The 15,021-nt window shown below is 36.4% G+C and overlaps 1 protein-coding gene across 1 annotated transcript in view; it reads left to right on the top strand.

The window, feature by feature from the left end:
- The window catches only part of LOC309623503 (uncharacterized protein), a gene marked incomplete at its 5' end in the record, with an annotated part of 32,608 nt that extends 17,819 nt beyond the window's left edge, over positions 1-14,789 (top strand). Inside the window, one exon of the mRNA XM_082380451.1 lies at positions 13,900-14,789. Within this exon, the coding sequence (XP_082236577.1) occupies positions 13,900-14,439 (540 nt within the window). The 3' untranslated portion in view covers positions 14,440-14,789. The remainder of the gene's footprint in view (positions 1-13,899) is intronic.
- Positions 14,790-15,021: the final 232 nt, after the last annotated feature.

The following is a 15,021-nucleotide window of genomic DNA, read 5'->3' as shown; positions in this document are numbered from 1 at the left end:
CACTGAAGTCATCCTGATGGAACCAGGAATTGAACCCAGAGCCAGATCTTTCTTGGTCTGTGTTCTCCCCTTAGAGAAAGGGTCCTTATCAGCTTCTTTCAGTTTCTGTGACACTGTTTTCCTGATTTCTACCCACTTCTCTGACTGCTCCTCTTGTCTCCTTTGCCCGCCTCTTACCCTCTGCCTGCCATCTAATGTTGAATCAGTCCTATGACTGTCTCCTCTTGCTGTGTTTTCTTTTCCTAGGGAGGCTCATTCACTACCTTGGCCTCAGTTAACATCTGTGTATCAGAGCTTCCACACTTAACATCTTTATTTAGCTCATATCATTCCTCTAAGCTCCAGACCCACATGCCCAGTTGCTCCCTCAAACCTTTTCTCAGCATCTCAAAAGCACATTACATTCAGCTCAAGATTTCCCCTCAATTCTGGTCCTTCCTTATTTTTTCCCATTTTTGTTTATGGTGCCACCAACTTGTCCATGGTGTTTAAGTCAGAAACTTCAGAATTTTCCTTGATTGCTTCACTCCCTCATTTCCCACCCTGCCAGTCAAATCCTGGTGATCTTTTTTCTCTGAAGTATTTCTGTAAGCCATCCATTTTCCCACCCCACAGCCACTGTCATAGTTTGGTCATGTCGCTGTTGGCTGACATTATTGTAGTGGTCTCCCAATTTTCCCGTCTTTCTGTTTCCCCCTGGTATGCAGCCTCATTGCAGCCAGTCTGAGCTTTTGAAAGTGCCCATGTGATGTTTGAATCCTGGCTCCACCACTCACTAGTTATGTGAGCTTGGCAGGCTGCTAAGTCTTTCCAAACCTTAGTTTCCTCATCTGTAAAATGGTTATATAATTCTTACCTCATGTACTTGTTCTAAGAATTAAATGTGGTAGTAGGTGCCCGGCATCACTGTTAGTGATGATGGTAGAGATGATCGTACTCTGCTCAAAACTTTTTCAGGGCTTCCTGTTGCCCTTAAAGTCCAAAACTCTTGTCACACTTCCTTGGTGCTCAGTCTCCTTAATCCCTCAAATGTGCTGTGCCCCCTCCTTCTTGAGGGTCTTCACCTAAGTAGTCTTCTCCTCACAGTAGAAGTGTTGTGTCTTTAAATAGTTAATGGAAGTTAACTTATTCTTCAGATCTCACCCAGCCCCCAAATCTTCTCTTATCTTTTACTACCTTGGATTTATAGCTTTTATCCCTGTTTGCAGTTATAATTGTGTATTTTTGTTGCTGTTGGGATTAATGACTCTCTTATCCACCGTTATCTGTCTTATCTACCTTTATATGGAGACAGACCATGTTTATTATACCCACCTGCCATGGTATCTCTGTCAGGGAGCTTAATGCCTGCTACTAACTAAAGATCTTTCTTCCATCAGTGAGGGATTATACTTCAGTATTTTTTTTCTGTTCTCCAATGTTTGGTTAAGTTTATTTTTCAACAGCGCTGCCTCCTTTGTGGGCAGAATTGTCTGAAATGGACTCTTTCATGTTAATTACTAGTTCTTGTTCTTGATGGAGAGAACTCCCAAGGTAGCCGCCGGAGCCCTCTCAGAATCTGTCATTCTTCTGGTATTGAAATAGGCTAGGGGTTCGTTTTTCCACCTAGGATAAAGTGCTGTTCTTGTGTTCCTGTAGGTTTTGTGTTTTTGTGGCACTTGTCTATACGTTGGGATTCATATTTTCTTTTGCTTAAGTCTGTATAAGAAATACGACATATTTTAGGTCCACTAACGTCATCAAATGTTCCTTTGTGAACCTCTCATTTAAGTTTTCTTGTTTTTGTTTAGATACCTTGGGTTAAGCAAGTAGCTTTATTTAAAAAACCAATTTTCCTTATAATATGGGGATCAAAGAATGTGTTCTTAAAAGCTGTCAGAAAAATCGAATTATATAAGCATCTATCCCAATTCATAAGTTTAGTTTAAAAATATTTTAAACATTAGTAATGAATCAGGTATCCCTGTGTTACTTTTTTGTTTCTCAAATACCTGAGAGAAAAAAGAAGCCTGCTTATTTATTTATTTTCCAATAAATATGGAAGGGATAGAAAGGAAATTCTTGAAACTGTTGATTATTGTTGCTTTCAGATTTTCAGTGTCCTTATCTCTAAGATCATTTTTATAGGAATCTTTGACATCAAAATTTTGGTACTGAGATTAAAGTAGTTGTATTTTGTGGGGATTCTCAGGGAAAGATGCCATTTTAGGAAGTAGGGTGAGCGGAGAGAAATTAGGATTCTTTCCAATCTTTTCTGTTTCTTCTCTCATTCCTTCTTTCAGAGAGAAAAGATCCTATGGATAGAATTTTTGCTTTTTAAAAAAAATTCTCAAACCTTAAGCGATACTTGGGCTCTGCTAATTAAAGTAGCTTCATAAGTAATAACTTTCTTTGAAAACACTGTCTTTATTCCTTATGGATGGAATTGAATGCACAATCATTTAGCTTTTCTTTTTTTTTTTTTTTTTTAAAGTAACAACCCAATCCATTTCCACCAAAAATTTCCTTCTAGGAAAGTGGTTTTATGATTAATGGAAAGTGTTATATGATTAATGGTTCTGTAGATATGAAAGTTATAGGCTGGATATCTGCTCCCTTTTATCATCTGTGTCATGCATCTTGTTTATAGTAAATTGAAAAAGGTACATTTAAATGACCAGTAAGGTTGAAGACACGCTCTACTACCTGGCAGTTTCATTTCTGTGTGTCTCCTTGAGAGAAACTTTTGCACATGTGCACAAGGAGACAGGTAGATGTACATGTGCTTGTCGTAACAGTGAAAAAAGTGGAAAAACATCTAACTGTTCCTCAAGTAGGTGAGTGGATAAGTTGGTATTTATTCACAAAATGGAATATGAGTACACAGTCCCTTCCTCCAAAATACTTAGGGCACATGTATGTTGGAATTTAGATGTTTTTCAGATTTTGAAAGGTAATCCAGTATATAAACTGTATATTGTGTAATACTCCCATTGGGATCTGGACAATACCCAGTCATCAAACATATTAAATCTGTAGCAAAAATTAGGAATATTCATATTAAATTGGATAAATAAATGGTAAATAGCCTCATAGCAGTTGAGTCAGGTTTTTCCATTAAGCTTGGAGAAAAATTTAAGTCTTTTTAAAGCTCTTTGGATTTTAGAATTTTGGATAAGGAATTGTGAAACCTGTATTATACAGTTCATAAAAGTGAATGAGCTAGAGTTATGTGTATCAGTGTGGATAAATCTCAAACACGTTTTTAAAAAATTGAAGTATTGTTGACATATTATATTAGTTTCAATATTTTGCTATTGGGATACATTACAAAATGATCAACACAGTGGGTCTGGTTAACATCCATCACCACACATAGTTACAAAGAACTTTTTTTTCTTGGGATGAGAACTTTTAAGATCTACTCTCTTAGCAACTTTCAAATATGTAATACAGTGTTATGAACTATAGTCACCATGCTGTACATTATATTCCCAGGACTTATTTATTTTTATAACTGGAAGTTTGTACCTTTTGACTCCCTTTACCCATTTCACCCACTCCCTGTCCCCCACCCCTGGCAACCACCAATCTGTTCTCTACCTGTGAGCTTGTGGTTCCACCCCCCCCTCCGAAATGGTAAGATTTTATTTTTTTTTATGGCTGAATAATATCCCATTGTGTATATCTATACACATATGTGTATAGATATACACACCACATTTTCTTTATCCATTCATCCATTCATGGACACTTAGGTTGTTTCTATATCTTGGGTATTATAAATAATGCTGCAGTGAACATGGGGGTGCGGATATCTTTTCGAGTTAGTTATTTTTGTTTTCTTTGGATAAAAACTCAGAAGTGGAATTGCTGGATCTAATGGCAGTTCTATTTTTAATTTTTTGAGGAACCTCCATTACTGTTTCCTATAGTGGCTATACCAGTTTACATTCTCAGACACATTATGTTGAGTAACATGAGCAATTTGCAAAGAGAATCAAGAACAGATGACATCACTTCTGTGAATTTTAAATAAGCAACAGTGAGGGGTGGGGGAGAGAGAGAGAGATATCTGAAACAAATAAGGCAAATTGTTGATGGTGATTTCCATACGTTGTTGTATATTTGAATGAGTCTCTGTAGCCCCGAGCTTCTGCTTTCTTCTCTAACCTTTTTAAGAATGCAGGGTTACAATTGAATTAGGTGATAGAGCATAATACATGTTGGGACTGGAAGTGTTCTTAAAATCAACTAAATTATCCTTTTTTCTTTTAAGTGAAGTCATTCCTACTTGTTAAGAAATTTTCTTGAATATTTATTTACTTTTCCCTTTTCTGACCTATGTCTGTTACTTTTTTCTCTTTTAATATATTTATTTTTTGTTGGAGTATAGTTTACACACAGCAAAATACATGGATCTTCCGTATCATAGTTCCATGAGTTTTGACAAATGCCGGTAGTCGTATAATGCAGTCTTACGAAGATATAGAACATTTCCATCATCCCATAAGGTTCCCTTGAGCTCCTTCCCAATCCGTATTTTCCCTGCCCCGAACACATAGATAGTGTTCTAATTCCTTTCACTTTAGATTAGTTTTGCCTGCTCTAGAACCTCCTATACATGGAACCATATAGTCTGTACTCTGTTGTGTTTGGCTTCTTTTGCTCAGTGTACTATATATTTTTTTAAAAGTTTATTCGTGTTGTTGCATGTATCCATAGTCATCCTAATATTGAGTAGTTTTCATTGCATGGATACTGCAGAATCAATTTATCCATTCTCCTGTTGATGGGGTTGTTTCCAGTTTTGGCTCTTATGAATAAAGCGGTTGTAAACATTTTTATACAGATGTGTTTGTGGCCATGTTTTTATTTCTCTTGCGGAAATATCTAGGAGTGGAATCGCTGGGTCATAGGGTAAGTGCATGTTTAACTTTCCCCAAAAGTATGCAGTCAGCTGAAGTGAAGTGAAAGATTTTGTGGTCATAGACCTAAGTATTCAAATTGAAAATACAACGCGATGAGTAAATATGGATGTAGGAGATGAATGAAAATAATGGTAACACATGTATTTATTGGAGTTTATGTGATAAAATTGGTGAGAGTCGAGAAAACAAATGTATTTTCCTTTTAAATACCCCGTGAAGATCCCATATGGTTTTATTTCTTCTCAACATGCTGTTAAAACATGAAGCAATCTTTTGTATTGTCTGTTTACTACCTAAATTGATTTTCAAAAAAATTTTATTAATTTTTAAAGATTTCTTTTATCTACTTAACATTTTTACAGAAGCATGTGTAAAAGAGCCTTTGATATGCCTTATTTGATGGTTGCCATGGAAAAATTAAGGGATTGTATACAAAAAAAAATAATATTTATACCTTGGTGTTTTGCTTTTGAAACAATTATGATTTTCTCCATAATAGTTTGACTTTTTATTGTTATTTTATCCCCAGATGCTTCTTTGGTTTTATTTATCAAGATTCTCTTTCTCTCTCTTTTTAATGACACTTTTTAAAGATTTGTTCCTTGTAGAGAAATGCAGTTAAATTTTATATGTTGATCTTATATGCGGCAGGCTTGCTAAACTCTTTTTTTTTTAAATATTTAATTATTTATTTGTTTTATTTTTGGCTGCGTCAGGTCTTAGTTGCTGCACGCGGGATATTCCTTGCGGCACGCAGGATCTTTCGTTGCGGTGCGCAGGCTCCAGAGCGTGTGGGCTCTGGTGGGCTCTGTAGTTGTGGCACGTGAGCTGAGTTGCCCCGTGGCATGTGGGATGCAGAACCCACGTCCTCTGCATTAGAAGGTGGATTCTTAACCACTGGACCACCAGGGAAGTCCCTTGCTGGACTCTTAATTATACAGATATTTTGTCTGTAATTTCTTCTGAGTTTTCATCCTACAGTCTCTGTATAATGACTTTCTTGCTTTCTAATTCTTATACCTTTGGTTTCCTTCTCTTGTCTTAACTGCACTTGGTCTTAGTATCTCTAGAACAAAATACAACAGTGGACTGTTGTAGTCTATCAGTTGCCTAGTGTAGATTTGATTTTTACAAGAAAGCCCATTATTAAAGAGGTAAGTCTTGAAAAACAATGTGAGTAATTTGGTTGGTTTATTCTGGTTAGCTGATGTTCTTTGTATATGTTCTATGCTATTTTCTCCCCAAGACAGAATTATTTATGTAAATAATTTTGATGGGCTTCATTTCAGTTTAACACAGTTTAGTGATAGTGTGTGTGAAAGCATCTTAAACAATGGCAGTGTACAGGAGTGCTTTTCTGTAAGATTGTAAGGTCATGATCTCTTTGTACTCTCCCTCAATATCAGTCTTCCCTGCCTCTTCTCTTTCTCTGGAGGAAAAGGGGGGGAAAAAAAGGAAAAAGGAATTCTGTAGCTTCTGGAAAGCTTTGGGCACACAGTGACTTCAGTGTTGACATAGCTCTGTGGGACACAGACATTAGCCCGTTAGCTTTATGCCAGCAGGGACCTCCCCCCCCCCCCCAACCACCTCACAGTCAAGCTGCTGCCTCCGGTGTGTGTTTATTCAGCTGAATCCACTCCCAGTTGTAGCATTGCCAGGGTTAGCTCTTAACATGTTCACAGCTGATTGGTATCGCTTCACTCTTCTTTCTTTACCCTTCTTTCTTCACCCTTCTTCTTGATTTATATACTAGTATTTCAGGGACTAAATCTGGGAATTTTGTTAACCTCATTGACGTCTGTTGCAGGTGCTTGAAACTTTTGGGTTGTAGAGCATGAAGAAAGAAGTGAGGTTGATACTTAAAATGCTGCTAGACTGAACAGTACCTTTATGGTCCCTTGTATTTAATTCTGCCTTTGCTTTGTTAGTACTGAGCATTCTCAAGTTAAACACTATGGAAATGGTTACTATAGGATCCCTCTGCTGGTTGATTTTACTTTTAAGGTTAAAAAATTTTTTATTTTGATGTTATTTTTTAATGGAATGACGTCTTCAATCCTGACATTGCTTAGGATGATATTTTTACTACTGTAATATCTGGTTTGGGATATTATCTTTTCTTCTTTCTGTACTTTTCTTCCTCCACCCATTCCTTCCTCTCTAGTTCTGCCTTTTGTTCAGTTTGAGAGTCAGACAGGCTTTCTAGAGGAGGTAATGCCTGATCTAAGGATGAAAGGACAGGTAGGATTTAGCTGGGAGTGAAAGTGAGGGAACGGGTAGAGGATATTCTTTATTTATATTTATTTTATTTATTTATTTATTTAACATCTTTATTGGAGTGTAATTGCTTTACAATGGTGTGTTAGTTTTCTGCTTTATAACGAAGTGAATCAGTTATACATATACATATACTCTTTAAGTAGAGGTTAAGGGGTAAGTAAATGGTATGGGAGTTTGGGTAACTGAAAGCTATTTGGAATTTCTAGAACTTGTACTAAAATCAGTTTATTGTCACTTGAGTTGTTGTCTTGATGAGCACACAATAATAGAATGTATTCTGACCTCGGGACTTCCCCATTTTGATAGTATTTTTGTTTATTCTTTAATTTCTCCTCTGGGTTATGCTGGCATAAAGGCAGATGTTCTTTTTTCTCTCCTGGATTCAGTAGCAGAGAGTAGCTGCTAGGAATCTGGAATAATTGCTTGTTCATTTTCTTGACTCTGACATCTTTTTTAGAGGAGAATAAGCTCAAAGTAGCATTCATTTAAACAATTTAATCTATCCATTTGAATTCTGGTATGGTTGTTTCTCGCATTGTAGTATGTCTCTTGCTGGTGTTTATTTAGATCAGTCTGAGAACTTGGTTTTGGTTTAATATTTGAGAGTTTACAGTGTGCTTTGCTGCACAGAAAATAAATCCTTGTCAGCAACTGAAAGAATCAACGGAAAGAATACTAGACTAATGATCAGACGAAATGAACTACCTAGAGGCTCTTGCTTTGTCTCAGTCTTGGAGGTTCAGACTCATTAAAAAACTTTGAGTTTCTTCTAAAATGATAGAAATTAGAATACTTTCTTTTCCTATTAAAGATTCATGAATCCAAATCATAGTGATCTTACAGAATCTGAACTTCATTCGAGTATGTTGCATATATAATAAGTGCTTTTATGTGTCCCATTTCTCGTTCTTGAATATTCTTAATTTAAAATTTATAGTAAGGTATAGTGCTGGTGTGTGAGTGTGTATATATAGCTATTAAGTTTTACCACTTTGTAAGCTCTGTTTTTGGATAAGAACTCTATCCTACACTTTTGGTGTATGTTGTATAGTATTAAAAGTATAAAAGATTCTTGTTGACAGTTAATTATTTGAAAATGCTTCTCTTCACTTCAGATCAAACACAAATAAATCCAGAGTGTATAATTAACATTTTTTTAAAAATTAGGATTGCATTTAGTATTTTGGCCAGTTTGTATTTGAGATAGAATTTTTTGTGTGTTAGCTGGTAAGGAACTAATTGTTACAGAATAAGAGTAATTCTTTCTGTTATAGGGGAAAGATATAATTTTCCAGGGACTTGATTTGCATCTACTATCCAGTAGCCATTTACTTTCAAAATAATGCGTGAAAATTTGTTTTTGTCAATCTTTCATCAAAAATTTATTGAGCACTTACTATACCAAACACTGTGCCGTGCCCTAGAGTAACAAGATGAAAGTCCCAAGTTCTAGAAAGTTTTTCTTGAAGACAGATACAAAGAAATAAATTGCAGATTGGGCTGGTAAGTGCTCTTCTTAGGGACACATACGGTACAGCACAGATCAGAACATCACAGAGCCTGAGGATCGACTTGGGTGATGTCAGTAAGAATTACTATAAACTCTTTTGCATCTTGCATTGATAAAGTTTCCTCAATGTATGTATTTACATGTTTCAGAAAAAAAATCGTTCTTAATTTAACATAATAGGATGCAGTACTGGTATTTTTTCTAATGGTTATCTTGACAAATAGTGCATTGAACTCTCTGGGATACAGTATAATGTTTGTGATGATGACCGTTTTCATGTATCCATAATATTCTTTTTCTGTAACTAAAAATAGCTCTAGACTCCTTGGTTCTGTCATTTTAGAAATCAGGATAAACTGGATCAAAGCGTTCTCTTGTTCAGAGAAACTAATGGAAGTTTTGCCTCAGAAGAGCTTCTGATATTTGTCTAAAATATATGAAGCATTGTTGTGATGTTTTGTTGTTTTTGAGATGTATTTTTCTAAAAAATGATCATAAACCCTATCAGAGATTTAAGAATTTTCATTACTATTGTTCACAACATCCTACCATTTCATTGAGATACAGCTTGGTGTAATTTTAGTACAATCCTTGGACTAAATTTTAAGCAGTTATTTTTCCAGTCTTCCAGCTCAAGCTGAGTGTTAGAGTGAGCAGAAGTAGACTAGTGAGTGTTGGTGTACAATTTGGCATGTGAGAAGTGTGAGATCATTTTGGAGAGTGTCATGAGCAGAATTCCCAAATAGAAATTTTCCTAATATCTGACAACTGAGATTGTCCTGCTAAATTCAGCATGTGTTTTTGGTCGGTCATGGTAAATGTCTGTGATATGTGCAGATATGCTCCCTTTATCTTCAGTATGAATGTGCTAGAGAAAGAGCAGCCTGGCTTATTGCCTGCTGCTTCTTTCTTCTCCCAGGGGAGTTGGCAGGAATTTTAGTAAAGTGAATCTAGCTTGAATGTAGCCTAAAGAAGGGGTGCTGATTCCCATTTCAATGGAGAAAATTGCTGTGTAGCCTTCTCGGCTACCAGTCAGAGCATCATTTTAATTCTGTATTCTAGTAAAATGGGTGCAAGCAGAGCTGAAGAAGCAGGGCACATTAGTCGTTGTATTTTCTTTCTTCACCAAAACAGTGCTTGCCATACTAGTATAATCACAAGTGCTAAAGTGTATGTGAGACTGTTAGCTGTCATCAACATCTGTTTCTCCTGATTTGAATGAATTTGGTGATGAGTGTCCAGAAAAGGAGGGACAGTTGTACCTAGAAATCAGTTTCATTGTTGAATTTAACTTCTGATATTTCCCTGTGGGATAAACTTGCTCAGAATTTATTTGGATTTTTTGACTTCCAAAGGTAAAGAATGAAACTGGAGGTTGATTATAGGCTTCAGAGAATTAGCATTTTGACACATCTTTTTATGAAGGATTTTGAACTCCAACAACTGTTGAGAATCTTTACAGCATGATGCGGGTAGTTAAATTTATTTAAAGAATCATATTCATGAATTCAAATACCTGATAATTTTATTGTAAATTTATTTTTTGTAAGAAAAAGCCAGTGCTTTTGGAGAGTTTGAAGACTGCCATAATTGAAAGTTCACTACTTGCTAAGCATAATACCAAAACCAGAAACTGTAAAAGAAGAGGTTCTTATCTTTGCACTAAAAAAATTCTGTATTTAAGTTGCCATAAACTATGTTAAAAGAAAAATGACAGATTTGGAAATATATTTGTAACATGCACAGCAGGCAAAAGGTTGTTTTCCAAATATAAAAAGATCTTAAAGTGGATTAGGAGAAAGGTTAAATGTCCCCAAAACAAAATGAGCAAAGAACAAGAACAGATGAGTCACAAAGGAAGGAATACAAAGCGCCTGTAGATATGTGAATAGATATTCAGTCTTACTTGTAATCAAAGAAAAGCCCAAAAAGGAAAGAGAAGAAAGAAAATACCCAGTTGTCAAAGGTATAGGAAAGTGCTCAGACATCGTTTGGTGGAAGTTTAAATCTGTACAGACCCTTTTAGAGATCATTTGTTGTGTGTATTAAAATCATAACTGCATACCCTCTGATCCAGGAATTCCACCTTTCAGAATTTATCTCCAGGAAAAATTTGGATAAATGTGCAGAGATACACATGTGAAGGTGCCTGTTATAATAGTGGAAAATGAGAACCAAACTAAATATTTATCAATAGTTATAAGTAAATTATTTAATATCAACACGTTGGAATTCTATGGCAGGCATATTTTTTCCCCAGTGTTTAAAATCGTTGTAAAATACAGCTTACATTCACCATGTTAAATTTACCATCTTAACCAATTTTCAGGTGTACAGTTCATAAGGTACATTCATACTGTTGTGCAGCCATCACCACCATCCATCTCCACAACTCTTCATCCTGTAAGACTGAATCTCTGCACCCATCAAACAGTCACTCCCTGTCTCCCGTCTCCCGTCTCCCCAGCCCCTAGCAACCACTCTTGTGCTTCCTGTCTCTGTGAGGTAGACTGCTCTAGGGACCTCATGTAAGTGGACTCGTGTAATATTTGTCTTTTGTGACGGGCTTATTTCATTTGGCATAGTGTCCATCCATGTTGCAGCGTGTGTCAGCATTTCCTTCCTTTTTGAGGCTGAAAAATATCATTAGGCATTTTTTTTAATTTAATTTTTGGGTGGGTAGTACATACATTTAGTTCAAATTCAAGAGGAGGGTTAGGAGGAGAGAAAGATGGGAAGTGGCTGGGAAGTGACTGCAGATGTATATGGGTTTTCTCTTAAGGGGTGATGGCAGTGTTCTAGAATTAGATAGTAGTGATCAATGTATAACTTTTAATATGCTGAAAACTGCTGACTTACACAGTTTAAACCGGTGAACTTTATGGTATGTGTGAATTATGTCTCAATAAAGCTATTATTAAAAAATTTTCAATGTCAGTTACACTTCAGTTAAAAAAATTTTTATGCGGAATAGAATAAAGTTTTCTTACATGTTGTCCCCCAGTGATTCCAGTTCGTTCCTCCCTTCTTCCCTTCTTGCCTTCCTCCGTTCCCCCAAATAACCATTAATTATTTCTTGTGTAACATTACAGAAGTATTTTTATTTCTTATGATATTTTTTATTTATAGTAAATAGTAAATATTTATTGTTCCCTCCCTTTTAACCAAAGTGGTAGCAAATTGAACACAGCCAAGCAGGCATCTCTGAAGTCTTTTCTCTTATTTTTAAAGGTAAAAATGCCCCTTTTTATTGATTACTTGCTTACTGTAGGGGATTTAGATAGTACAAAAAAGTATGAAGAAAAATGTAAAATCTACCCATACCCAGACACTGGTAATTGTTTGCATCCTTTTAGACTTTTCTCTGCATGTTCATACTTTTTAAAAATTAGAATCGCGATCATCCTATACTTGCTATTATATATCTGCTTTTTTACTCTTAATATGTTGTAACTGTAGTTTTTATCAGTAACTATAAATCTACATTTTAAAAAATTGATGCATAGTATTAAACTGGGTGGACATTTCTCCTTTACTTAACTCATCACCTATTAATATCCATTTAGGTTGTTTCTAATTTTGTCGCTGGTGTAAACAACAGTGAGCGTCTTTGTACACTTGCCAGATCGTTTCCTTGAGATATTTACTGCTGTTTTGCAGTTTGCCAAAAATTTTAAACAATGTACGTTTTAACATACATGCCACAAAGATTTCAATGATATTATTAGCTCTGCGAAAAAATGGTGCAGGCATTTATATCCTCACTTTAAATATGAGGAATCTGAAACCCAGAAAGATGGCAATGTGTTCCAAATTAGGTTGCTCTTTAGTGTGAGAGCTGGAACTAAAGCTCCTGTCTTCTGATTGTGGGTTAGTTTCCTTCCACTGTGGCACACTGCCAGACCTTGAATACCTTGAATACACAGGGTGATTTTCTATTGTTGCTTCTTCATTTCTAAAAACATGATTCTTGATGTAACTTCCTTTTAGGTTCTTTGTATAATGTTCTAGAATTTATCCATTCAGATTAAAGGTTCATATACCTTCGTTAGGGATACAGGCTAAAGATATACCCTCTGAAACATTTTACTAGCTTATCTGCACTAACATTTTCATTTAATTACTCAAATTACTCACTTATATTGTTATCTTTTTCTGTATAAATAGCTCACACAGCCTCAGTTTTTTGTGTTTTGTTTTTTGTTTTTAAAGCTTCAAGTTATCTAATTACCTTTGGGTACTAGCTTCAGTGGGCTGCGAGAATTGCTTTAATTCGAATGCCAGCTCTATTACTTACTGTGTGATCTTGGGGTGAGTTATTTAAGTCTCTGTATGCCTGGTGTCATCATCAATAAAATTCAAATAATAGTAGGGGTGAGATGTGACAGGGTGAAAAAGAGTGTCATGGACATATATACACGACCAAATGTAAAATAGATAGCTGGTGGGAAGCAGCCACATAGCACAGGGAGATCAGCTTGGTGCTATGTGACTGCCTGGGGGGGTGGGATGGGGAGGGTGGGAGGGAGGGAGATGCGGGAGGGAGGAGATATGGGAACTTGTGTATATGTGTAGCTGATTCACTTTGTTATAAAGCAGAAACTAACACACCATTGTGAAGCAATTATACTTCAATAAAGATGTTTAAAAAAAAAAAGAAATGGAAAAAAAAATAGTACATGTGTTATAGTGAGGATTAAATAAATTAACACGTAAGGAGTGCTAAGCACATTCTGGCATGCACTCATATGTTTATTATTTAATGTGCTAACTTAATTGTAAAGCACTTAAAAGTCATTTTGTATTTTGACATCCTTTGTGTTTTTTGGTGAAATTTTTTGTATGATGTGTCCGTATTCCTATAGGTTTCCCCTGCCTTTCCCCACTCCTCACCTTCAGTTCCGTGTAATACCTTCTGTTAATCTTGAACAGTGTCTTTATTTAGTCAAGCAAAGTGAGGAGCTGCCAGACTGACCTTGTTTCCTGTTGGTAATAAACACAAATTAAATTACTGACATTTTACAGATTATCTCAATCAGTTTTAAAGACAGTGTAAAACAGAATAATGTGAATCCTCATTTGCTAAATGCAGGGTTCTGAGAGCTGTGGTAGCTGCTTTCTCATTGCCCGTAGTCTGCTTTGTTTCTGCTACTTGAGGAGGAAAGCTCATTTGGGTTTTCTTTTTTGTCTTTATACCAGCACATGCAAATGACAGTCCAGGCTCTCCAGGATGAATTGCGGATCCAGAGGGACCTAAACCAGCTGTTTCAACAGGATAGTAACAGTAGGACTGGTGAGCCTTGCGTGGCAGAGCTGACGGAGGAGAACTTTCAGAGGCTGCACACTGAGCATGAGCGGCAGGCCAAGGAGCTGTTCCTCCTTCGAAAGACTCTGGAGGAGATGGAGCTGCGGATTGAGACTCAGAAGCAAACCCTGAACGCTCGGGACGAATCCATCAAGAAGCTTCTGGAGATGTTGCAGAGCAAGGGGCTTTCTGCTAAGGCTACTGAGGAGGACCATGAGAGAACAAGGAGACTGGCAGAGGCAGAGATGCATGTCCACCACCTCGAAAGCCTTTTGGAGCAGAAGGAAAAAGAGAACGCTCTGTTGAGAGAGGTGAGTGGCCACTTTCTCAGTTGTTATGACTGTCTTTTTTTCCTGATTAGTCAGCATTTTGACCTAGATAAATTTATATGCTCTCCTGAGCTAGTGCAAGGGAATTTCTTCTTTCTTACCTAAGTTCTGCACTGATTTCTGTTCTGATTTGCTGTCTTGTATGAGATGACATTGGCTGGCATGTATACTGGTTTAATACCTTTCTGGGGTTTTTTTTCCCCCCTCCTGATTTCTGTAGACTCATTTTGTTGCTAGAGGGGCACAGAATTTTCTTGATTTGTTCCTCATCTATTGATTTGTTCATAGAGACACACACAACAAAACCAGAATTAAAGTAGCTAACTACTGCTCAATTTTAAAATATTAATAATTGAAAGTAAGCGATTCCCTCAGTTTCGGTGTGCTTATAAAGTCCTAGGCAGCAGTAATGGATGTTTGCCCTGTGGTTTCCATGGAAACTGTTGCCTTGCTGTAAAAGATCCATGATAAAAATTATTTGCTGCCCTGGAGGCACAGCTGGAGGGAATGATACAGAGGTATGCTGTCACTTATTTTTAGAGAGGAAACTGAGACTTTAGCTGACCACTGTGTCTACTGATAATTTTTCACTTTTCTATGTAATGCTTCATTTTAAGAAAGCTTAAGTGAAGAATTCATCCTACATTCAATTAAAAAAAAATGACAGCTCTACTTCTCTATATGAGG

This window comes from Balaenoptera borealis (assembly GCF_965194805.1).
Source record: "Balaenoptera borealis genome assembly, chromosome: 2".
NCBI classification, from domain to species: domain Eukaryota; kingdom Metazoa; phylum Chordata; class Mammalia; order Artiodactyla; family Balaenopteridae; genus Balaenoptera; species Balaenoptera borealis.
Note: the sequence above shows the minus strand (reverse complement) of the source record. Positions and strands in the feature narration are given on the sequence as shown.